Here is a 27,108-nt window from a genome sequence, read left to right as displayed (position 1 = left end):
CTACTGATATGAATATGAAGACAGCCTTCTCTCACAAGTTTCTCTTATGGCACCACAGTTTATATTGGTTATGTTTCAATTACACTGTACACTTTTTGGATAGAAATATATTGCTTTAGCCTTGTCTTTCCTTCCTAATTCTAAGTAAGGACAACTATTCTCTTGCCTTATGCATACCTGAGTAAAAATATATCTTGCTGTGCACACACATTGTGTCTCTGTCCTTGTATGGTTTTCATCTCATTCCCAGTTCCTCTCAGAAGCATCAATTTAGAGACCTGCTGTCCCAGCAAGACCTCTTGCTCACTACTGGCCTATGTGATCGCCTTTCCCTAATGAAACTGAAGTAGAGGAAAAAAGTCTTCTCTTAAATACACAAGGCACTGAAAAGGGACTGGCCTAGGTAGCTTAACTACTATCTGTAAAACTAATTTAGAATACATAAAAATCAATCCAGTTGCTTAATTTCTCAAAATTATTTCTTGGGGGCAGGAATTTGTATTACTTATATTCACTTAATGGTTTGAAGGGTTTTCTGTGAAATGAACAGCAAGAGGCTTATTTTAAAAGAACCTGCAAAAGCCTGATTCCTTTGGATGAAAATCTAGTGTCTGCAAGTTCGTTTGTTAAATCCTTCCAAAAGATCGAAGGGATGCTTTTGGTGGCCACCTTATATGAGAAATTCAGCCAAGAATGCATGTGCTAGCAGAAATTAGGAAATTATTCTTCTTGTACCCTAATTGCAGTCTTTTCAATTTTTTGCATGATCTAGGAAGTTTTTAACTAACCTGTATTTTGTATATTTTCTAGACAAGTGAAGTCTTGAAAACATCACAACCAAGATGTTTGCTGCTTTAAAGTATCATTCAACAGATTATTTATATGAGGTACAGTTTTCTTTTTTTCTTGACATTTTGAAAGGAAAATGGCAGTGACTGAAGAAGAGATTGAGTGCACATTAAAAAAGAAATGGAGAACTACTTTCTTAGGAATTCTGTTTCAGTGAGGTTGTGCTGAACTTGCTGGTATAACAGTGACGTGATTACCATGTTTTTTAAATAAAGAAATGAAGCACAATGGTGCAAACACTGCGGTCCATCAAATTTTGTGAGTGTCTCTTGCCTTTGTAATTGTATTTTAAACCAATTTCCTGCTTAGAGCTTTCTTTGGAGAGTGCACTATGCCTTCCAATGCATAATATTTGATTAATTACCTTTTTGGAGCTCAAATCCAATTTTCTAGCTACTTCAATATGTATGGGGGTAGTGATACACAATACTGTATTCCCTACTGATGATAGAGTTTTTGTAAAGGTTTAGATTGAATTCACTGAGAGCAGATGTTTTTCATGCCTACAATGAATATTTAGGCTTTGTGGACATTGATCAGTTAAGACACAGAAACCTTATGAAGCCTCATTTTCCTTCCTATCTGCATCTGTGTGATGTTACTGGCTGCTTATCATTGAAGCACACTATCTCTTAGTTGAGTTTTTGCTTATTTATATTTTCAAAGATATGGGCCAAATGAGAAACTTCTCTGGCAGAGTGGTGCTTTGCTAAAAGAGAATATTTCTCATGTGTGAACAGAAGAATGAGGTAGCAAGACACGATGCCTTCAAGAGTTCAGAGAGAATGCAAGTACACACAGAAGTCCTCCTGTCATGTGGCTGGAAAAATGCAGCCCAGGGTGTGGTCCAGCAGTAACACTTCTGGTTAAATTGAGCTCCCTGTTGTGAAACACAGTCCTTTTTCTTAAGAGTGTAGCTGTTGTTCCATATAGTACCTGTGTATGTACCTGGTGTTTTCCTTAGATTGAGGCAATAAGGACATCTTTTTCTATTGTAACTCCATTATCACATAGTCTGGCATTTAATATTTGTGGGAAAACCTTCTCACAGTAGTTCCATTCAGTTTGACCTTCAAACGTTTCTGTGTTGTCTGCAAATAAAAAAATAGGTGTTTTAGCAAAACATCTTGTGGGCTATCATGTGAAAAAGAAGAGGTACAATTCATGGCTCTTTTTGCCTGAATTTTGAGGAGCAGAGTAGTAGTGACAACAGGACAGATGAAAAGTAGTAGAAACTAAATGTTTACTTGCTTGCTAAATGACTGCTCTGAAGCAGAGTGTGAATGTTGCTCAGAACAGGTTAAGGGATGTGACTGCCCATTTAAAGGTGTTACAGACCTGACTGTACAAGGGATACGTTGTGATAAAACTGCAGCTTCTTGTTCCAGAATATAAATATATACATATTTTTAATATCTTTTTCACAGAAAATAGAAAATACATGATAATTAAATTGACTTCTCAGTCATCTGATATATCCAGTGCATCTAATGCTTCCAGTTAATAGGATATGCTGAAATTCTATGAGCATAACAAACCCTGATTGCTGCAGGCACCTAGATTAAGTGGGTGTAGAGTCCCACTCATAATGTTCTTTTATCAACGCCAGCTATAGTTCTTCCAGCTGTAAATGTATCTTTGAAGAAAGGAGCCTTTTCTCTCATTAGGGACACGAGTTTGATTCCTGGAGTGTTGCAGGTGTAATTACAGAGTCATTTTAGATGTTCAACATTCTCTTACATTATAAACTGACAAGATATACAAGCTGTATGTGTACAAAGATGCACATAATATCTTTTGGTTACAGGAGAAATTTATAGAGGCCTTTCAGTTTCCTTGAGAAACAAGGGTAAATATGATTAAATGCCAAAACTGCTAAGAATGGCACTGAAAAACACCTTTGTATATCTGAGAAAGGCAAGAAAGTCTACGTATGGGCAAACTTTATCAAGTGAATGAATTCACCCTAACCTGTACACTTAGAAATTAATTGAAAATGTTTTGTAAAATACACAGTTTTCGTCAGTGCTTTCTGTCCCTTTGATCTCTACCAGGAACTTCACTAGCTGTACTTTATGATAAATGCAGTTCTTACAGTATGACCAGTATTATGTAGAAGACAGAGGTGCAGTTGACTGTGGTTGTGTGTTTCTGTCTTCTTTGTCTGAATTATGTCACAATTCTTACATCCTATTTTAGTGAAGAGAAAGGCTGTCATCAGTGCTCTCTGACCCTTTGATCTCTACCAGGAACTTAACTAGCTGTACTTTATGATAAATGCAGTTCTTACAGTATGACCAGCATTATGTAGAAGACAGAAGTGCAGTTGCCTGTGGTTGTGTGTTTCTGCCTTCTTTGTTTGAATTTGTAGAAAAGATCACTGGGGAAATGTCATGCTTTGACTTAGGCAAGAGGGAATGCATTGTGTGAGTATTGTGTGTATCAGTTTTTTACAAAAGCCTCCTAAAGAAAAGATGTTGTGATGGTAGTAGTTTTTGCCTTTTTTTGTTGAAACTGACTAGAATTTACAGAATTGTAGCTATCCCACAAGGGATTAAACTGAAATGGGAATAGTATCTGTAATAGTGACCTTTCACAGAACTGACAGTGTTTATTCATATTTCTTTCTGTATCTATTCTTTAAAATTATTTTTTCATTTTCTCTCGGCCTATAAACAAAAGTTTGAAAAGTACACCAACAACACTGTTTTTCTGGTAGCAAACCTAGTCAGTGAACTATTTCGAGTTTGATACCTGAGATGTCAAACAGTACAAAGTAGAACTGGCTTGACAACATGTGCTCATATGGGTGGACATTTCTAGATCTTGAAGCAACAGACCTGAAGTCAGGCACTGGGCTTAAAACTAGAGAGATGTTTGTAGTTTAATTCCTGATGTTGTTCCACATTTCTATAGCTAATTACTTCTTCCAATAATGTATGCCTTCTACACCCCAGAATTTTGAGTACCACTTCTTTCTAAGTAATAGAATTAAAACTCCTGAGTAAGACTAATTTTTCCCTGCTTATTAAGATCACTGTTTATTCTATGCTTCTATGCTATTTATATAATACTGTGTGCAGGCTTTTGTGACAAAAGAACAATGTGGTAGTTTACTGAAGGTGATATTCAGTGAAGAGTTAATGGGACTGCCACACTGACTGTTTATTTCTAGAATGCAGTTAATTACTACTGTGATCCCCTGTTGTTTTTATTAAAGATAAAAGGATTTATATACGACTTTTGTTAGCTCAACATGGTACATGAAAGCAAAAAGGCTGTATAATCATATGAACACTTTAAACATTATTAGTAGGAATTTTTAATTCACACATATCACCACAAGAGACCACTGCAAGGGTTAAGATAAGTGATGGTAGTTGCACATGCAAATATTAGGTAAGTGTAGCTTAGCATATGTGCAGTTTTGCATATGTGTAGATTAGAAGTCAAATTTCAGGTCAGTAAATGTTAGTATCTTCTCTTAGTTTGGACTGTGTCAGTTTTCCAAAAAAAAGAAGTTTAAGTATGAAATATCATGTTCTAGTAGAAAACACGTGAAAACAGTGGAACTATTTCAAGTGGCACTGCAAAAAAAGAAAAAAAAAAGGAACTGTTTTTCTAGCAATTTTTCACATGCTTTTTTTTTTGTGCAGGCCATGGCAAGGCAGAAGTTTTCCATCTCAAGATTATCCCTTTGCTTCCCTCCCTGTTTACAACAAGATGAAAAGTATCATCTCAATGGACTCTTTGCTGATGATAAGTATAGGAAGCCGTGGACTAGAAGTATGTTAAGAAGTCCTTAAGTATTAGTTTAGATTTACTAAAAGCTAAAAGGAAAAGCTTGTATATGTGTATATGTGATTAATCTGCTAAAAAATTAATTACCTCTGGAAGTAGTAGTATGTCAGTTCATATACCTCATGAAGGTAGAATGTGTTCATTGCCTAAGGAGAATCAAATGGGTAATGGATATTTATTTGTATAGGGCAGCATAAATAAGCATGATCTTTAATTAGTTTGTAGAGATATCTGGAAAGCTTTCTGCCTGGACATGTGGTTATGGAAAAAAAGCAATGATCAGAGATAAGTAAAATACAAAATCTACTTAGTTGGGAGAGGTTAGGAAGATGATGCTGAGGTTTTGAGCTGCAGAAAAAAATTAGTATTTCCAAGCATGAATAATATAAAATATTAAACTTTTGTATTTTATACAATATAAAAGTATTTGCATCTTTCTGGTGTATTTGCACTTGCTTTTGCTAGTGGTAATTAAAACCATTGTTTCCTCTTTAAAACCTGTGTATACACATAAATATTAATTTTAATGTACTCTGTGTGATTCTTTTCCTCTCTTTTTGTCTCAGTTACTTCAACACAGAACATGCTCACTATTTCAGCATTGGATGAATGGAAGAAAAGTCTATCCGTGGAAGATTTTCTGAAAAAGTCAGTAAACTTAAGTAAAAATATACATGATTCCTTTGATTCAGGTACTTCATGAATCATAAACTAATGATAACATAATATAGAATTTTTTTATCATCATAGCAAGTGTACAGTGTTCTAGAACTGTGTACTGTAGCAGGCCCCTTAAAGATGGCTTTTTCACTAAAAGTAGTATTGTGGGTTTTATTGAGTTAATCAGCTTCTTTATTTTTTTATGGTTGTGTAATCTACCTATGACCTTGGAGAAAGTCTCTGAAATCTGTGCATAAACACAAAGAGGAAGCATGAGCACGGTTTTCCTTCCTCCTTCTCTAAGGCAGTTGGCTCTCATAACCGCAGATGAAGCAATTCAAATAATAGTATCTATAGACTTTTGAAAGGCAGACATAAAACGTCAAATTTGTGTTACAGCAATTGAAGATAGACTTATTTATTCTTAAGTTATATCTATAAAGTCAAAATGTATCAAGTGATCTCTGAAATGGAGTTAATTTTAAGAACAGGTTTGCAGCACAGTTTTTACAGTGTACCTGAGATATGAAAGGAAATTATGGTTTTGCAAAGCTAGTAAATTGTGTGCATTTCTGCTCTTCCTGTATTGAAGGCTCCACAACTGGACACAGGACTCCAGGTGGGGCCTCAGGAGAGCAGAGTAGAGAGGGAAAATCACCTTCCTCAACCTGCTGGCCACATTTCTCTTGCTGCAGCCAAGGATCCTGCTGGCTTTCTGAGCTGCAGGTGTGCACTGATGGCTCATGATGAACTTCTCATCCACCAGCACGCCCAAGCCCTTTTCCTCATGGTGCTCTCAAGCCAGCCACTGCTCAGCCTGTATTGGTGCTTGGGATTGCCTCAACTTGTGATACTGTGATCTGGAAGCATTTGATTATATTTTGGGGTTTTAGTTCAGTCCAGAATCTATCAATGTCACCACTACACCACTGTTTTCTAAATAAAACTATATAGATTTTGAGATTTATCACATAAAGTAATTACAAAAGTAATTTCATCTGAAATTATTCTCCCTTATAATGAGTTTTGACTATATGTTTAGACTAGTGCTGAAAGCGGCAGTGAAGAATGATTGAATTACCTTCTGCATCCTCAGGAAAAATAAAGGAAAAAAGTCATCTTTGCACCTTCAGGAGCTGATAAATGTTATGAGGATGCTGCAGAACCGATGCAAAGACATCTTAGTCTATGTCCCAATTAATAATTGGTTGCAATGACACTAGAAAATAAGGAGCGAGCAGTTACATTTAGGAGGAAAGATGTGTTTGTGAGAAAGGACATCTGGCAGCAAAGGAGATAAGGAACTGAGTCTATAATTCCTAGATACTGCCAGATTGCTTAATTGGAAAAACCCCCTTACCTACGAAAGTACATGCATTTAATTACCATGCATATTTTGATGATGGGACTCAACTGTCCATATTTTAAATAGACTCCTGGAAGTCCTACTTTATATTGTAATGATCTGGTTGACACTAAATATGTTAATTCTATTGCAGTGCCTTCTGAGTCCAAAACACTGTGCAAGCATAGCTGTATGACTTGAACTTGTGTTCCCAAACTTAAGCATTGTCTTTCATATAAAATATTTACCATTATCCAGAACACCACCACTAAGGTCTTGACTCTGGAAAAGGCTGGCCCATGTAGTCTCAAATCAGTGACTCACTTGCCCATGACCTGCATAAAACAATAGGAAAACCAGTGAAGTTGGCCCATGTGTAACGTGGCACAGTGTTCTAAGTTTTATGGATCTTCAAAACCTTATGTCATGTTGAAGTTTGAACAATAATTATTACCAATACTGCATAGTTATTGTTCGTGAACTGTGCTACTTGTAGTTTCAAAATTAAGTTTTCAGCTGTACTGAGTAGTTGTAAAATAGTTAAAACTTTTTAAAGTTATATAGTAGACATTACTCACTATTGCTAGTGAATAACAAGATTGTGTAACACAAGGGATTATTAAAAAAATTAGTAAATCAATAGGCTGCACAGTTGAGAAATCAGTTGTTATTGAGGTATTCAATGCTGTCACTACTCATCAGTTTGTTTCAGTAAATCTACATGGATAACATAGAATTAAAACGACCACATTTCAATTAACAATTACAAATATTTTATCCAGATGCATAATTAATTCACAAGTGTGATTTTTTTTTTCTCTATAATCAAATTATTTTGTGATTCATATGACAAGCAGGGTTTTTTTATGACAAATAGTAGAGATCTTGTGATGAGTATGAAGAGTGACATGAAAATTATTTGTATTTGTTTCCCCACTTATGCTGTCTTTTCCCTATTGCAGTTATTACTATAATTTTTAGCGATAAAATCATGATTTTTGAAACTCAGCTATAAATTTTACCCGCAGAAAACTTTTGTCACAAGTGTTATGACATCAATAGATTGGATGCTTTTTTACAGACACTATCCTTTTCTACAGTTTAACGCTGGATGTAAAATTGAAGGGTTTTGTCTCAGGAAAAAAAACTGAACATGTAGTTTGACTGTGTATCTTGTGAACAATGATAACAACTCTATAATTTCTGATCTTTGGTGAGTACTGTGACTGTAAAAGTTCTTACAGTGTCTTTTTGAATGCTGTTGATTAACTGAGGGGTCAGAAAAGTTATGACAGTGTTTTTACAACTGATTAAGTATGAAATATTTTTTCTGCTTTTTAGGAAACCTATGTCTTGCGAAGAGTTTCTTATTAGTAATGAATCAGTAGACATTATTCCAAGCTCAAACCCCTCCTCTCCGACTGAGGTAGAAAGACCTTTTTTACTTAAGAAGAATGATTTTGAGGAAGAATGCATGCAAGAAAGACATTTTAAGACTGACTATGCCACTGAATTTCAAGAACAGTGGCAAGGTAAAGAATTTAGTTCATTATTTTCTTCCTTTTCATGGAGCCATAATTTAGAGTGCATGCTACACAAACAACAAAGATGTCATTTGAGGGATCAATTTGCACTTGCAAACATTGTAAACATTTAAGAGAGATTTGTTCCCTGGAGAAAGCAGGGGGTTGTCTTAACAGCTCAAAGTAGGTGCAAGCCAAAAGAATTTTCAGGATTATTAAATACATAGCAGAAAGTTTCAAAAAACATCACCATATTTAGATGTTATCAGTCATGGATCAAAATGTTAATGATCCTTTTAAAAATTAGATCCTTGTGGCATCTTCTTTTACTGTGTTAAAGAGGGAAAGAATTAAGGAGTTGCTGGGGTGAAAGTTGTTCAAATGGGGTAATATCAGGTATACTTTTTCAGTACAGATTTTTTTAGTTTTTCTAAATTATGTTACCTTCAGAATAGGGAAGTAATGTTTTTTTTTCTACACTCTAACAGAGAAGGCAGGTGGTTCTTGATGTGATATTATACAAGATAACATTCACTAGGAACATAATATCAATAGTGGAAGTGTACTATAGATAATAAGTGAAAGCAAGTAATCTTAATTAATCTGATTAGGTAATTACCTGATTTTTTTCCAAGTGACTTGGCATAATGCAGGAAGTTTCAGTAGTTAATAAATCTCTCTATATTGTGTGCTAACAAAAAGGATAGAAATAATTCAGATGTTTTCCCATGCCTTAGCCATTCCTTTACATCCACAGAAGTCTCTGAAATAAAGTAAAAGAAGTATAAATGTCATAAAGCATTTTATACCTTTTGAAGTTACTGATTATTACTATACTTAAACAAAAATAAAAATGAAGATTTTTTTTTAATTGGTAGAATACAAAATTATTCCCTATTGTAATGACTATTTCATTGAATTAGCAGATCCGTAATTATCATTCAATGTAACCAATGTGTGACTGCCTACCCTTTTTCTAACTTTCTGTTTGCATTAAAGAATGAAATGTTAGCAAAAGTCTGTTCGCTTTTGAGGCAACTGTAAGTTCTGACATTTTTAAAAGCTGCCATTCTGAAAGATTTGCAAGGTGTTTTGTGACATGAAGAACCTGCTTATTAATGCCAGCTAGTCTGCTAAGATTACAAAACTGAAGAGAGTTCAATAAAGGCATGAAAAAATGTACATGGGGTTGTGAAAATGTGTGGAATTATTGATAGGTAGGAATTAAAATATTATGGGTTATATGACATAATTATCTAACCTGTTTTGAAAAAAAAATATAAAAGGATTTGAAATTACAAGTTAAAATCTACTTTTCCCATGGAGAAAGATTATAATTGAAATCAAAACAGCTCCTTTTAGTACTGCAAGAAATTTTTACTACGAGCTTATACATTTTGAAATATTTTATGTTTTTTTCTGTTAATACACTTCTGTTCATCCTTTCAAAGCACGAAATCAAATTTTCCAGTCATTAATTTGTTGGGGTTTAGTATAACAAATAATGCCTACACTTCTTATTAAGAACTGCAGTATTTAAATATTGTTGTTCAAAGCAAAAATGTTTCCAGGAATATTGTGACATTTAGTGTAATAGATTATTCTCAAATTTAACATGTTGCTATGTAATTATTACTGGGCTATGGCAGTGGAAAATAGCAAGAAAGTTAAAAACTCTGAAATATGAAACACATCAAATGGAAAACCTAAAAACTGCATTTGGTTGAGTGCATAGCTGTGGAGTTATAATTTTCTTCCAAACTACATTAGATTTCTATTAGATTACAACCAAATATTCAATATTAAGCATGCTGTTGACAGCCTCTCTGTTTTGCACAGACTGTTAAAAGAAAGAGGTCGCAGTGGAATGAGATCCATGTTTTGCTGCTAAGCTGAAGAGCTCTAACTTCACACTGCACATGATAGCAGTGAAAGTAAAATACCCATGCAAACACAAAATGAATATTTGCTCCCAAACTGATAAAGTACTTGAGCACATGCCTAAGCCTCTTGGAAGTTGTTCTCCTATGTACTTTGATGACCAGAAATTACTGAATCAAAGGAATTGGGTGATACCACATTCATGTGACAACTCTGAAAAAATAAGCATATTGAGAAGTGTGGCACTGCACTTCCTGAAATCACAAGATGGCAAGGCATTTCAGTTTTGCGTGGATTTCAAACACTGCCATTTGTGAATTTCAAACTCCAGCTATTGCTGCAATCATAAAATTCTGTATTAGGAAAGCAGTTATGTGATGGCATAAATTCACTTCAGGAGGGCACTTTAGTAAACATCTAAGTGGATTCTTGCACGGGCATGCTTTCCTGTGATGGGGAGTAAGAGGTTAAAATACATTAAAATTAACAAAAAAATGCACTAATTAAATATTTGAATCACATTAGAATAATTGCATCAATTGAAAAACTTTTTTTCCATACACTTTCAGTACTATAGCCACTTAGAGTCAAAAGATAAAGAATGTAAAAAAACAATAATTAAAACTACAGCTAAACTGGGATAGCAATTGCAAATCAAGAGTAAAGCTGTGCCTTATTGTACATGATTCCATGAAATTGGAATTTTGTCTGCTCCTTTTGTAACCTTACTTTTTTGGTTGTCTCAAAGTTAGAGTCTTAATTTAGGTTTGGATGTGTATGCAATGACTGCCTCATTTCTATATTAGAAATTCCACTGAACTATGTTTATCAGTCAAGTCTAACCCAAAATTTCCTTTATCATACTTTACATTGCAAACAAGGGCATGAAAAGGAAGTATGTGTTCTTTTTAATAAGTAAAATAGAAGATAAAAGACAAAGCAAAAGAAAACTAAGGCTTATCACACCAGCCACTGGAATTCTAAACTTCATTGCATTTAAAGCTTTAAAAACCTAAAATATTTGAAGGAAAAAGTAGTTATTTTCTTGCTGACATTTATAGCATTTCAACAGCTGGTCAACAGTACCCTTCACTCTCATAATTTTCTTGTCTTTATATTCCTACGTTTATATTGCTTGTTAATGTACTCTCTGTTCTTTCTCTTCAGATTTATATTTGGAGGAGGAATTTGTTTTTATTGATAATCTTGAAAATTTTCGTAAAAAACTGCCCACTTCATCTGTACTTTTGAGCAGACTACACTTTTTTTTAGTGAAAGATCCCCTTTTAGATTCTGAAGGACGAACTTTAACAGAAGAGAATGTTTTCAGGTATCTACAAATTGTATAATATTAAGCATAAGTAATTGTGCACAATACCATTAACATTTTAGCATCTTCATTTAAGTTTGTGTGTTAATTTTTAAATTCATTTACGTTTGCAACAGGTGGATGTGAGCTTTTCTTCTTATGAAAAATAACTCGGATGACCTTGCATTCTTTAAAAGAACTGAATGCTTAAAATTATGTAATTCTGGAAGTGCAAAACGTGCTCAGGATTGCATTTTTGAATACTGATAAGAATGTCCATCTTTAATGGACATGGTCCTCCCTCAGACTCTTTTTTTTTCCTATCAGTAAAATGCCACTAAGTTTAGTTGAGCCAGGATTCTACATCCTTCCATGTTACATCTTTCTCTTCGGAGTCAGACTGTCAGTAAGTCTGTGCTCTTACCCTGCTGAATGTATTTCCTCAAGTTCAAATATAAATTATTCTTAGGTTTTTGCTCACTTTTTCCTTCACTTTTTGCTGCGTTGTTTAGATTTAATTGAATGCTGTCTCATGTCACGGTTTTGAATAGTTACTTTAAAACCAGTATGGGTTACATTCAGATTGTGCCTTGTATTTTTTGTAAATATATTCATCTGTACACAGGCATTAATAATGTCTGGCTAAATTTTTGTGCTGATTTACTCCATGCCTGGATGACTTCTGTAGATTGTTTTGCACTTGATAGGGTTGCATGATTCATAAGCAAGGAAAATCAGATTTTAACTGATTTAGCTGTCCCTACCTAGTAAGAGAACAGAGAAGAGTGATGTTGTCTGCCAGCTGTTTCAAACAAACACCCTTACCTTGCAGTGAATCTTAGACATAGACAATGTGCATGTGTGAGTGCTGTAAATATCCAATGAAGAGAACATGATGCAAATTCTGCAACGAGTTTCAGAGACACCAGTGGCAGGAGAAAAAATTGCTAGTGTGAACCTTTACAGAAATAGCTCTGACCTGCTGCTTCTCCCACCTTCTCCAGGTGGGAGTCCACATCTCCTTGTGGAGCACACAAGGAGATACATCTAGTCACAGGAGCTTAGACTTCTTCTGAAAGTCAGTGAGCATCCAAAGGCTAGGAATGGAATAATCTATACTCTCAGACTGAAGTATTCCTCCAGGAGAGGAGTGGTGCCAGGGACTGCTGAGGAAGCTATCCCCCCAGAAAGTCATTCTAGATTTTGTAATGGCCACAAGGGTGAAAGGTTTTCTTTCTACTTGGAAAATCTTCATCCCTGTTGTGCCTGTATCCTTGCTTTACAAGACAAATAGCACCCCCAAATTCTGAGTTTTACTTCTTGACATTTTAAAAGCTTGCCAGTTAAACGAGGGAACACACATTTAGTTTTCATTTCAATTAATAGTGTACATGACTGTGCCACCTTTGGCACTGAAAGATTCCTGAAAATAGAAATGAAAGGTGACAAAATATAAATATTGCCAACATTTAAGATTACAGAGATTTTGTATATAGTAGAAAAACTTGACATTAGAAGAAAATTAGGTTTGCAGCTTTTATAGAAGGCATTTTAAGTGACAGAGCTTACATGCTGAGATGAATTTAGCCTGGGGATTTTTTTCTGTAACATTTACAAGGCAGGTCCCACTATTGCGTTGTTCCTGCTCTGTATCTAATGTAATACTTACTGAAACAGACTTTCATTTCATGACACAGATTGGTACAGCATCCCTTGGAATTGCTTTCTTATAAAAGCATGGTTTTAAAAAAATTTAAATAATAAGTTTTAAGCTACTGGTAAGGCTTTTAATCCTAGATCTGAAGTTAGACAAAGGAGTAACAAACTTTATTTTATGATCTTTTAAAGGGGATGTTTGACTTTCCAAAATGAAATGGAGATGAAAGATAGTAAAAAAGAATTGCAGGAGATTAAAGAGAACTTCTGTACTATATCTTTAAAGGATGAAGAGGTATCATACTTTTCTTTAATAATTATATTAATGATTGCTTCATGATAAGCATGTTTGTTCATGTTCAAGTCATTTTACTGAATGTTTTTCATACTGACCAAACATTTGTAGCCTTCATTGTAAAAGGCTAGAAACACTGGTATTATGTGTGATTTTTAAATTCTTTGTTGTTGTTGGGAATCTCCAGTCTGATCAGCCATTTCTCCTGGGACCTGATATGATGGCAGTTTTATGTAGGTACTGTTACTCTACAAATACAAATTAACCAAACCAGGGAGTCATGACACAGGCATGGGAGAGGGAAAGGTCCAACACATATTATGTAATTTGGAGGGCCAGCTTGTGTTGGTTTTGTTTTTTTTTTTTAAATTGCATTATCTCTGCACTGGAAGAAAAAAAAGCTTTGCTTATGCTGTGTAAATGTCACATGTATTCTTTCTTAAAAGCTCTTTTATTGGTTTAGAAGTCAGCTATTTCAAGATTTTGAGAAACCCTTGACTGTACAGTAACATCAAAGGAAATTTCCCTACCATTCACTTTTGATTACTATTTTTCAGAATTTCATGTTGCCTGTTCCATTAAAATTCTGCAAACCCAGTAATGGCAGATCAGATTCTCTTAAGATTCCATCACACTTGGAAGTGAAAGAGTTGTTAAATTTAGCTCCAGAAACTCTGGCTGCTGAAGACATGTGCAGAGAGTTGATCAAAGAAGGTGAGTCGTGGTTTCCTTATATATTTGACCTTATTTTCCTTTCATTTGCATACATTATTTTTTATTAAGTTCTCTTATGAATTACATCACAGGCTATCAAATGAGAATTTCTCTGTATGAGACTATGGATTGTGCTTATAACCAAATTTGTGAGTATTAAAAATGTCTCCTCAAGTAGCCAAGGGGAAGTAAACTATTTGCCATTTGGTTGAATCCATGCTTGTGTTGTAATCTTGGGAAAAAAATGTAGCACGAGCTGCATTCATGATATTCAGTCTACCATGAGTATAATTATTTTGTGCTAAGTTTTCTTAGCTGTATTAAATTTACTTTCAGAGACATCCTTATATGCAGTACTGTTATACTGTAAAAATAGCCTGTATTACAGTTTCAAACACAGAAGCAGATTCCTGGGAAAAAAGCATTAAATATTTTCATGGGTAATAGGAATATTATAAATTACAGTAGCATTTTCTTCTAAAGGAATGTAAGAAAATTCACTAAATGCTTTTATACTATAGAGAAGTACAACTCTAGTGGCAGCTACTGCATACTGGGTTGGTATTTATGATAGTATTTTTTTGTCATTAAAATAAAAAAGTAGTGCCTGAGATTTTTATTCTGGTTTGTAAAAAATGCCTTAGTTTTGATGAGCAAGTGGGGAAAGCCACTTTTTTGGTGGACAGGAATCAGTCTGAAGGAGAAAGATTCATGCTTCTGAGTGTGGAGGGTGTGTGCAGAATTCTGTTTCTGATAGGGCAGGAACCCAGTCTCTTATTTAAGATAGGAACAAAACTCCCTAAAGTGTGTATTTGACAAGGGCAGTTTTATGTGCATTCTTCTGATACATTTAGTACCTCACAGTCTACATGCTATGCCCCAAGCTGAATGTCCCAACCTCCAGTGCAGAAGTTTGAGGATTTTGTACATACTTATCAACATATCATTCTTTTTTTATGCAGTTTCAGTCCTTTTTAGTAGCAAGAAAATCTACATACACATACAACTCGTAGAATACATTTGAGCTATCTACTTGTTCCAGAAATTACATCACTGTAGTCTTAAAAACTTTGAATAGTTCAGATAGTGACTGTTCGGTATTATATTTTTTTCCTGGCACCTTTAAGGTCTGAGCACTGCTCTGATTAGCTGAGGAATTTGGGGTTACTGAGCATAGCTGTAAAACTTCTTAAGTATCTATTATGGAGATTCAGTAAGAGGATTAAAAGAAAAAAAAATGCTCTGATGGGAAAAAAGAATAAATGGTTCATCTGAGGTACCCTTTCAATTCTGATTTCAGATCTCAAAGCAGAAATTACATACAAAATAGAAATTTCTAAGTACTGTCCTGTGCCACAAGAGGTTTCCTTCAATGGTAGCAGAAGTATGTTGGGATTCTGTGAGTCAGGTAGGAAGATCTACATAAATCAACATGTGGTATTTCAAATAAATTCTTCAAGTGATTGTCTCCATATTCCATTCTTGGGAAGACATGCACTGTATAGACATCAGAATGTTTGCTTTGTGTAATCTACTGCTTTGTACCTGCACTGAAAGCAGGTAGAAGTGCTGTATTCCTTCCAGAGTTTTAAAAGTGAAATTCAAACAACTCCATGTTCCTCTTGGCTTCAAGTGTTGTCTATATCTTTTTTTTCACTTTAAATTTCTCACAGTAAGGTCATGCAAAGAGTGACATTTACAAATGGATGTGATCTGGACTGAGGTGAATAAACATGTACCTCTTATCCCAATATATATCCTACATTGGAAAAAAAATCTACCCATTATTGCATTGAACAACAGCAGTAATATCTTCCAGTGCATGCTTACTGGGTAGTATTCCATACAACATTTACTAAAATCCTTGAGAAATGTTGAGTTTTCTCAACACAGAGGCCCACCTATTTGCCTTGGTGTCAATATGGTTTAAGCTGAACTAGTGGTGGTTCCCTTCAGGCTGACAGCATCACACTCCTGGTACTGTATTGTAGTGAGCTTTTGCTGGGAGGAATCATATCAGACTCAAAGTGTCTGATATAAAAGCTCAAGGCAAAGCCACCATATCTTGTCCTACCAAGACAAAGTTAAACTTAGTTTCCATCTGGAGATGATTGCTTAGGATGATTTACTGTAATCTGAATCTGATGAACAGTCTGACTTCTCTTTTATTCTATAGCTTATAACAAGCAGGAGGAGCTTAAGTGCAGTAGAACTAAGCAGTTTGGGATCTTTGACCTGTATACAGTAAAAACAAGATGGCTGTGTTCTAATCTAGGATATTGTCCATTCCTAGAAAGTAGATGAGCAGTCAAATCACCCTCAATTGTTTTAAAAATAAAGTCATTACATTAATCTTTATTGCCAGTTTGCTGGCTTAGCTCTGCCATTGAATTAGGTAAGATTCAATCTGGGGCAAAGATACCCTCCATGTATTTTTTTTTAAAAGGTTATACTCAGATCAGCTGGATAGAGACCTGAAAATCTGTATATGCAGTCCTAAGATTCTGTTTGGTAATGAAAGTTCCTGCATTGTGTGTCAAATTTCAGCAGAGACAACCCGAAGTCTTCTCCTTCTAGTTAATTTTGCTGTTTATGAGTTACCAGAAGTGATACACATTCACTTAAACTTAAAGAAGAAACAGTCATAAACTAATTGCATTTTCTGTAAATTTTTCAGTTTGCCTTCCTCTCCTGCTAGCTATGGGGATTGTCTATTGATGAAATTCTTGAGGGACAAGGGAATTCACTCAGCCATTAATGCTTTGAGAAGGGGAATGGCATTTTGAGTGCAAGCAGGATTTAACTAATTTAGATGGTCAAAATGTTTCAGCCTCAAAGGCAAAATTAACTACACAAGAACAAATATGAAAAGTATTTCTCAAGGAGAAACAATTGCTTTTCCTAGGTATGTCAGGAATTTTTTATGTCCTGAGATCAATTCTGGTCTTGTTAAAAAAAAAAGGTGCTAAATTAGTTTCTCATCCCAAGAACCAGTTTGTGAGGAGGCGGAGGAGTTCATTGAGCTTATTTTTATTTCTCTGGGCAAATGGGAAGTCTGTTTCTTTTGTTTGTAACTACTTTTATTTCTCACTTTTGTTTTGTTTTGTTTGTTTTCCCCTGTATGTACTGGACATCCTCTGGCTTTCTAACATTGCTCTTTGTCCTTATTATCTGCTTGTGAGGTCAGATGAGGAGCAGCTGTGAGCAGCTGGGCAGGTGTCTGATTCCTAGCCTGCTGTGTGCCAGTTGGCCAAACAATGTGTTTGTGGTGATTGCAGCTGCTTACTGCCTGTTGGAATGAATAGGAAACTCGTTACAAGTGTTTTTCCTTATGGAAGCACTTATTTGCAGTTTTTCTGGCTGTTCTCACATAACGTGGAGGAACTGTGGGTTTTGTGACCTCTACTTTCCAGTCAAGCTTAACAAAAAATATTATTAGAAGAATGCCAACAAATACCAGTGCAATTGTGTCAACTGTCAGTTTTTATGGAATCACACCAAAATCAATTGCAAATTGCAATTTCTGTATTGATTTGAATGAAAAGCAATAATCCATTAAAATGTCCTCGTGCGATATTATTGGGGGGAAAAAAAGTATATGGAAAGTGACTTGCAGGGGACTTTCAACATGCCAGGTTTGTTTATATACTGCTTTAAAAAATAGTGTTGTAACTCATTTCAGTGTTCATCCATAGAAATTACAATGAATACTAGTTCTGCTTGAAAGAGAAATTTTGTCTTTAAAATCCTGACTGTCTGTTTCTGAAGTTCCTCAGTCCATTCATCTGAATGCTACAGACACAACAATTTGGTCTGGAATCTGCTGTCTAATTAACTTCATCTATGTGGGAAGGCAGTCAGGGATGAACACTTAATATCAAAATCTCAAACATAGTACCTGTTGATTTAATCCTAAAAATTACTTTTGCATGGGAACAGTATTTAGCCAGAGCTACATTACAGGATGAGTAAAGGAATGTAATCCACACATTTTTATGGCCAAGCTGTCTGGAAGTGAAATGTGAAATATTTGGGACTTACTGCTTAACTAGTGAATTGACCCATGAAAATATTCAGTATTTTAATCCAAAGCTTCACTAGTGTAAAATTCTTAAGTATGTGTGTTACATTCACAAGTAACTTTGTGATTCAGGGTTGTTTGTTTGTTTGTTTGTTTGTTTTGTTTGGGGTGGGACTTTATACCATTTCTAGCTAAATGTATTCCATATCTGAAAGAAGAAATGGAAGTACCTTTAACTCCCCCACGCAGACAACAAAGATCATGGGTTAATTTTCTGTGCACAGACCTTCAAGAAGAACCTATTCCTCTTTCTAGCAACAGGTAATTAAAGTTTTGTAGTAATAAATCCTTTAATTCATAAATCCTCTAAATTAGTGCAAAAAATTGCCTTAGTCAATTTGTGAAATAGTAATTATATTCTTTGAGACACATACATATATTTCCATTTTTGTGTGAAAAATTGACCAGAATGTGTGATCCATACCTGTGGCTTCTCAAGGGAGCTTGAAAAATGAAGTAGCAGTTGCTGCTGCAGGCCTCTTTGTCATGGGAGACTTAATAGCCTGAAAAATCTATTCCTTTTGGAGTAGGCAACAGTAAATATGTATATAGCAAGTATGTATATGTATCCATATATTTATACATATGGCAAATACATATGTTGAGTAAGTGTCTCATGCAGGAGGACAGTATTGTCTGGTTTGGGAATATCTCTCAGCAATGGAATTTGCAATAGAATTTAGGCCTTTTTCCTGCTGACAGAGGATCAGGATTGCTTTATCATTTCTTTCTCTCTGTGTTGGTTTTTTTTTTGTTTGTTTGTTTGTTTGTTTTTTTGTTTTTGTTTTTTTTTTAAGACTAGCATTTTTTGCCTTGCCATCTTTCTTGCATATGCACAAAAAGATTTGAATATCCTCACCAGCTGTGTCAGGAAGGTCTCTTCCACACACTCCAGGAACCTCCTAGACTGTTTACTCTCTGATGTGTTAAATTTCCAGCAGACATTGAGTGAGTTCTCTATGAGAACAAGGGCTAGTGGTCATGAAACTACTCCCCCCTCCTTATAGATTATTTCGCTTTCTTCTTCATCCTGGTTGAGTGGTCTATAACATAATCCCACCAAGACATTTGCATTGTTGGCCTTGACCCTGATTCTTACCCATAAATACTCAACATTGCATCACCATCAGCAAGCTGTAGACAGTCAAAACATGGCCTAACATAGAGGGCTACCCCACTGCCTATCCTTATTGAGGAGTCTGCATCCATCCATTGCAGCACTCCAGACGTGTGTTTCTGTGATTGCAACTTTATCATAGTTTTCCTGATACACTGTGTCTTCCAGCTCCTCCTGTTTGTTGCCCTTCACATACATTACGTTGCATTGGTGTAGATGCACTTAAGTTGTACTCTTAAATGAATCATCTCTTTTTTTGGGGGGGAAGCCCTAATTTCCATGTGGCTGTGTCTTTGCTGCCATTTGGGTCTCCATCCCCTACCTCCACTGAGACAGCAGACCAAAGAACCTCTAACACACCATCCCTCAAACACTGGCATACTGCCCCCAGGGTTATCTCAAGTGAGCCTTGTTTTGTCTCTTTTCCCCCTTCAAATCTAGTTGGAAGCCCTTTTACTGTGCCTGTTAGCTCCCGCACAAAGATCTTTTTCCCCCTTTGAGACACATGTACACCATCTGTTGCCAGCAGGCCTGGTGTCCTGTAAACTGACCCATGGTCAAAAAACTGAAATCCCTAGCCCAGGCTCAGAGACAGGTATTGATCTGGTGACTTTCTGTTACCTCATTTACCATTCCCTGCAACTGGAGGGAGAGGGAAGCTCAGTACTGGTGCTCCTGATCCTTTAACTTGTTATCTCAAGGCCCTGAAGTACCCTCTGATTGCCCTTGGACATCTTGTTGCAACTCCATTGATGCCTACCTAAAGAATCAAGAGAGGTAAATAATCTGAGGGCCATACCAGGGTAGAGTTTTTCTCTGTACATCTTTAACTTGGACCCCGGGGAGGCAGCGACTTCCCTAAGTGGGTCTGGTCTGCATGTTGGGCCTTCTGTTCCTTTGAGAATGGAGTCTCCTATGACAGTGACCTGCTTTTTTTTTTTTTTGCTTTTTTGCTCTTTTTCTTTTTTTTTTTTTTTTTTAATTGAAGCATTTTAACACAGAGCAGGGGCCTGCTTAACCTCAGCAACACCTCCAGGCTGGATTAACCATCATCCTCATCACTGTCCAGTTCTGCTTGCAGAGCTTCATACCTGTCATGCCAGAGCACCTGGAAAGATGGGGTGGTCACGGGGTAGATGTTGCCTCTATCCCTTAAGTCACTGCGTTCAGCCAGGTAGAGAGGGTGGGAAATCCTCCATATCATGTGTCCTGTCTGCTCAACAGGCCTGTCTTAGGGAAAGCAGGGTGCAGTTCCAGTAGTCTATCTCAGTCTTGAACTTCCTGGTATTTCTCAACTTATTTGCCTCCTCCCAGAGCTCTGTAGCTAAGGAGAGAAGTTCCTTTACCTGGGCAAAATGTTAGTGAATGAGTGAATGAACGAATGAACTGAACATTTACAGAGAGAGTACATCTTTAAAAGGTAGCCTTGTGTAAATCAATATTCAACAGATAATGCTGTTCAACTTAATACCTCTAAGTCTTGTTTTATGTTTTTCCTAGTATTTTGATTACAGAGCCCTCTAGGGAGTATTTGGAATCTTTGATATGGCAATCAGAGAAGTATCGGGATAATATGAGCTCTCGTTTGCTTGTTGGTAAGGATATCTGTTTGATTATCCATTTCTGATTGGTGTTGAAGAGTTCCATGTTTGTGGACAGAATGTATCAAAATTTGCTAGCTTTTTGTACTATTTTCTGTGTGCTGTTTTAAACTTGAATAATATTTCAACATACGTATCAATCAACAGAAAAGTACTGTTAAAAGAAAACAATGTTATGACAAGACAACAAGAGCAGACAAGAGCAGAGTTCATGTTATGCTGTCCAGTTAATTGGTACATTCATTTATAGTTGCAAATAAAATGTGGTAAGTTCATGACTATTTAAGTTCTTTTTATTTTCAGGTGAGGATTATGTTAAGTCTTTGTAAGCGTGACAAGTAAACCCACAGATAATGAACAAAGTAATTTTTAGCTTTAATAATGCCACTATACATTACTAGATCTTAAAAAAAATATCAACTGCTTTGATTTTATGTTCACTAGTGGACACTGAGGTACAAATGGAAGTATAAACAAGGGATATGCGTAGTTGGTCAAATCTTGGGAGCTTTAATTTCCAAAATGGCATTCTGTTTTCCTATTTCTAGATTAATAATACTTTATGTTGATTTCTGTTCTTGTAGAGTATCCTACTGGTGAACTTGCACATCAGCGTTATTCACTTATAGAACTGAAGGAAATGCTACCAGTTGAGGTAGAAGAACCAATGCTTAGCTCACTGGAGGAGGGCTGGTGGCTTCATTTGGGTTTAAATCCAGTCACTGTAGAGACTATGGAGCAACTATATGTGGATGCCACTTATGCAAACAGTTTGCTTCCTATAGAAGTAGAAACATTCACAAAATTTACATCGTATCATTTAGAAAGTAAGTATCTTCTGTTTAACAAAAAGTGATTAAAAGGCAATGAGAGGTACAATAATAGAAAATCACACAGTGACAGTTACATACCTCCATGAAGGAAGGAAATGGAAGAGTTCTTCTTTTCAAGAATGAAATATTTTATAGCAATAAAAAGTAGCAACACAACTGGAATTCAGGTTTACTTTTACAAAGTTAGAACAAATATTGGGAACAAAAATGTTTAAGTACACTTATCTTTTCTATTAACATGCGTACGGAAAGCAGCCTCCAACAGCCACACTTTTTTTGAAGAAATAGTTTATTATTTATTATAATTTATACAATTAACAGTAATGTTGATGATTTATTTAAAAATGCTAACATTGCATTGGTATATCTTAGTAAAGCAGATATTCATATAGTCCTATCTGCAGGTCAGTGGGGAGAGTGTTACAGTGAAAATTCTTTATTTTGTGATGCTATTCAGAAGGGGTTTATGCTGGCTACTTATGAACCACTCATAAACCTCAGAATTTTTCATTGTCCACTATGCATACCTGTCATCATATTTTAATAGAAAATGCAAAAAATTTAGAGTTTATCAAATACTTGCCTGAGAGCAAGGCACAAGTTGTGGTTGTAGAACTCCAAGGAATGATGATAAGATAATATATTATGAAACAAATAGGCACTGCTAATGAAGAATGGTTTCACTTATCTGCTTTTTTTCATATCATAAAATGTTTAGTTACTGTGTTTAACATGGATGTGCAGCAGCAGTGCAAAAAATTGCAGATCTTTAGAGGGAGGTAGTTACATGCTTTACTTTTTTTTTCCTGAAAAAAAAATAAAATACAACCTTAATCTTTAAATCTTTCCTCCTAATGAAAAGTATTGCATCCATTTTAATAAAAAGAATTTTAACACCAGGAAGCACCAGGCAGATAGTGAGAACTTTTCCAAACAGCAGCATGGGCTTTGGTTTCTTAGCACTGAAAGTTTGTATTTAGGAGTAATCAATCCAAATTTTCTAGTAGCAGATTGTAAGGGTTTAAGAAGGCAGAAAGAAGAAATGAAAAAAATGCTTTCTCTATAATTATACAAAATAATTAACTCCTGCCAGGAACAAGTTGCAGTAGAATAATTAAATTTTGTTTTTTAGAATGGCTTGAGGAGAATACTTACGTAACTAGCCAGGAGCTGCTTTCTGCTGAAAGGCATCAGTCAGAAAAAGTAATTAATCTGGACTTGTCACCACAGACTCAAAAGCAGCACTTTTGCCCCCCCCTTGCATCACCTGCCAAGGTCCACAGTATAAATACATCTGTGGAAGAGATTACTGGAGGAAGTATAAAACAAAATAATTTGGAAGAAGCAGTTTACTTCTTGAACCAAGATAAAAAAAAACCCCAATCATCTGGATCTGTCACCAGTAAAGAAGTGTCATTTAAACAAGACAACTCACCCAGTGACCAAGAGCCTTCATCATTTGAACTTCCTACGAAGTGGGGAAATGATGATTCTGATCTGAGCAACTTTATCATGCTGAGATCTAAACATACACTCACCCAAAGAGATGGGGAAAATGATGCTGATAGTCCTGCAAAAGGTACGTGAACCATTTTATCCTGCCATCTTTTCACTTTTAATTCTGCTCTCTTCTATCAGTTACCACAGATGGTAGCTCATTGCAGTAGATTTATAAAGAAAAAAATTTTCTGAAGCCAGTTGTAACATTTTCATGATCTTTAATGTAGATGAATTTTCAGCTAAGAATCTTGCCTTTTATTTTTTCAGGTATCTCAGGGGATTTTGTTTCTCTTGGATGGTGTGGTGATTTTATTTTGAGTTTGGGGATTTTCTGGTGGCATAAAGTGATCTTCAATAAAATAAATATTTTAATTTAACACTATTCTGACAAAGTAACTCTAAAATGCTACTTACCCCTGGGGCTCTCTTCTGTCCACTTGTTCTGAATCAGATCTCCTGACCTCATTGGAGAAATACTCATCCGTTGTATTTATCAAGTTCATTGTAGTTATCATATCATAGAATGGTTTGGGTTGGAAGGGATCTTAAAGATCATCTAAGTCCAACCCCCCTACCATATACAGGGACATCTCCCTCTAGATCAGGTTGCTCAACACCCTATCCAGCCTGGCCTTGAACATTTCCAGGGATGGGGCATCCACAGCTCCTCTGCCAGTAGCTCACTCATTCTCTTCCTAGTATCTTATCTAACCTATCCTCTTCCAGTTTAAAAACATTCTCCCTTGTACTTTCTTTTAGGCCCCCTCCAGGTACTGGAAGGCTGCTATATGGTCTCTCTGGTGTCTTCTTTTCTCCAGGCTGAATGACCCCAGATCTCTTAGCCTGTCCTCATAGGAATGTTGTTCCAGCCTTCTAATCATCTTCACAGCTCTCTTTAGGATTCACTCCAAGAGATCCATGCCCTTCTTGTGTTGGGGGCTTCAGAACTGGACACACTACTCCAGATCTCTTGAGAGTAGAGTAGAAGGAGAGAATCACCTCCCTTGAACCTGCTGGCCATGTTTCTTTTGATGCAGCCCAGAATATAGTTGGCTTTCTGGGCTGAAAGTGCACATTGCCAGCTCATGTTGAGCTTCTCATCAAACAGCACGTCACCATCCTTTCTTCGGGGCTGCTCCTTTCTCCTCCCAACCTGTATTTGTGTATGGAATTACCTCAAGCCACATGCCAAACCTTGCACTTGGCCTTAATGAACTTCAAGCCATTTCCACAGGCCCACTTCTCAACCCTGGATGGCATCCCTGCCCTCCAGTGTATCAACCACACCACACAGCTCACTGTCATCTGCAGACTTGCTGATGGTGAACTCAGTTCCAATGTCCCTGTCACTGCAGTGGTGTTAAACAGCACTGCTCTCAATACCAGTCTGTGAGACACACCATTTGTCACTCATCTCCACTTGGACATCAAGCTATTGACTGCAACTGTTTGCCACCATCCCGCTGATTCCTTATCCATGTCCTTCCATTTTAGAGAAAAAGATGTTATCTCTGAACAGCAGCTAAAGCTTTTCCCACACCCAGAGAGTCCCTCTCTCCCCAGTGTGTAACCCCCATGTAGAAGGCCACCAAATTTTCCAGACAGGATTTGCATCTAGTGAAGCCATGTTGGCTGTTGCAAATCATCTCTGTTTTTCATGTGCCTTAGCAAGGTTTCCAGGAGGGTCTGCTCTGTGGTCTTGCCAGGCACCGAGGTGAGACTGACTGTCCTGCAGATCTTGTGGGTCTTTCTTTCTTCCCTTTTTTTCAAAATGGGGATTATGTTCCCCTTTCCCAGTCCTTGGGAACTTCACTGGACTGCCACAACTTTTCAGATGTGAAGAATGGTGGCTTAGCAACTTCTTCTGCCATTTCCCTTGGGACCTGTGGGTGCCTGTCTTCAGGTACCCTGGACTCGTGCACTTTCAAGTTTCTTAGATGAAATTGACTACCCCTAACAGGGATGGTTCTTCATTCTCCCAGTCCCTGGCTTTATCTTTTGTGACTTGGGTGGTGTGACCTGAGTCCTTCATAATGAAGACTGAGGCAAAGAAGGTGTTATCAGCCTTCTCCATATCCTGGGTAGCTGGTCTCCTGTTTCCTTTTGGAGAGGGCTCCCTTATCCCTAGGCCTCCTTTTATTGCTGACATACCTGTAGAAGATTTTCTTGTTACCCTTGATGTCCCTGGTCAGATTTAATTCTATCAAGGCTTTAACTTTTCTAATCTAATCCCTGGCTGCTCAGACAAATTCTCTCTATTCCTTCCAGGCTACCTGTTCTTGCTGTCAAACCATAGTTACCAATACTCCTAATTTTGTGCAACCAACATCGCACAGACAAGAACAAGAAGTAAAATTCTTTTTCAAATATTTTAAGTGTGAAAAGTCCCTGGGGAGGGACTTTTTGTAAGGACATGAGGTGGTAGGACAAGGGGGAAAGAAAGGCTTTGAAATGGAAGAGGGAAGATTTAAGTTAGGCATTATTTGCTGTGTGTGTTGTGAGACAATGGAACAGGTTTACTACAGAAGCTGTGGATGCCTCATCCCTAAAAGTGTTCAATAATGTAATTTCAATTTTTGGAGTTGTGTGGAAGATTTTTGTGTTTCAGTTATATGTATAAAAATATTAAAATTTTTACATGAAAGCTTGCAGCATTTTTTCTATAAAACTGGAATATTTATTTAATTGCAAAAATATGTAATCTTGTGGATTAAATTATTTCTTGGTAGTATTGATGTGTTACTGGCACTGGTAAGCATGCCCGAAAGACTCAGAAAGCAAAAATTCCGAAGTGTGAGCTCAAGATGCTGAACTCAAGTTTTATGCTACCATCTAGTGAACTCTTCCTTGAACTGCATTTCGTAACAAGAAGTGCTGTTGTATTGGAAGACAAGCTGTACTACATGCAGAAGTTTTAAAAAGTTAAATCCAGTTTAGAAAACGTTTATAGGTAAACCCCAGTGTTGCAGATCAGTTATATCTGATATATAGAGCAGATATTAAAATATATAGGCCTCATCACATAGAAATGATGTAAATTACTTTATACTTTTTGTAATAACGAAAAGTTTTTATTAAGTATGATTATAAATTTAACTGAAATTAATAATGCTATCACTTATAGGGCTCTTTCTATATTGGCTTTTTTTTGTCTGGCTTGTTTTCTAGGGATGTAATTGTGTATCATATTTAGTTCAGTAAATACACAGGACTAAGTATAAATGAAAATATAATCCAATTTTGAACCCTCTGAGGTTTTTCAAAATCAGGAATTTCTTTTAACTTAACTAGAAAAAAAAGTAATTTTCTTTTGTTCTCTGTATAATCAGTTGTTATCCAAGGAAACTGGTATTCTTAACTAGAAAAAATCAGTCATATTTAAGAGACACCTGTTCAGCCAGAAGCCCACTCAAAAAGAGAGAAAGAGCTGCCAAAGGAAGCTTTGTGGGCAGAAGCTGTTGCTCATGCCTCAGTATTTATGAGGAAGAAGGGAAGGAGACCTAGAAAGAGTAACATATTAAAAAAGATAGATAAAAGACAGGAGAAGTTATTTTGAATAAGTATTTTTTTCCCCGGTCATTTGCAGCTTCCATGTTCTTTTTCTAGGTCACTTATAGTATCTGATCTTTTCAATTCACACATACCAAGATATTTTTCATAGTCTGAGCTCCTTATACCCAGCAGCATCTTTCTTCACATACATGTTTTTTCTCCACATAAAGGCATATGAGTTTCTCACTGGAGCTCTATTACAGGGCAATAGTACCAGCTCCTTAATTTTCCCAGCTCTGTATTTCTGCCCTAAGGAAAAGGAGACTGATAATTTTAGACTTCTTAGGCTGTGAAGTCTGATGGTGCCTCATCTCTCTCTTGATGTTTTTCCATACTACATAAACCCATGAAAACAATAATGAAGTTTGCTAAAAGCAAATGTATGTGTTGT

General features: G+C 36.2%; 1 protein-coding gene across 1 annotated transcript in view; it reads left to right on the top strand.

Annotated features, from left to right (window-relative positions):
- The first annotated feature begins 842 nt into the window (after positions 1–842).
- Positions 843–27,108, top strand: part of SHOC1 (shortage in chiasmata 1) — a 57,315-nt gene continuing 31,049 nt past the window's right edge. The window contains exons 1-12 of the mRNA XM_030467780.1: positions 843–887; positions 4,506–4,635; positions 5,217–5,298; positions 7,997–8,187; positions 11,227–11,389; positions 13,217–13,319; positions 13,877–14,033; positions 15,334–15,441; positions 18,246–18,375; positions 20,732–20,826; positions 21,417–21,659; positions 22,798–23,244. Of these exons, the coding sequence (XP_030323640.1) occupies positions 843–887; positions 4,506–4,635; positions 5,217–5,298; positions 7,997–8,187; positions 11,227–11,389; positions 13,217–13,319; positions 13,877–14,033; positions 15,334–15,441; positions 18,246–18,375; positions 20,732–20,826; positions 21,417–21,659; positions 22,798–23,244 (1,894 nt within the window). The remainder of the gene's footprint in view (positions 888–4,505; positions 4,636–5,216; positions 5,299–7,996; positions 8,188–11,226; positions 11,390–13,216; positions 13,320–13,876; positions 14,034–15,333; positions 15,442–18,245; positions 18,376–20,731; positions 20,827–21,416; positions 21,660–22,797; positions 23,245–27,108) is intronic.

Source organism: Calypte anna, chromosome Z (assembly GCF_003957555.1).
Source record: "Calypte anna isolate BGI_N300 chromosome Z, bCalAnn1_v1.p, whole genome shotgun sequence".
Lineage (NCBI taxonomy): Eukaryota > Metazoa > Chordata > Aves > Apodiformes > Trochilidae > Calypte > Calypte anna.
Note: the sequence above shows the minus strand (reverse complement) of the source record. Positions and strands in the feature narration are given on the sequence as shown.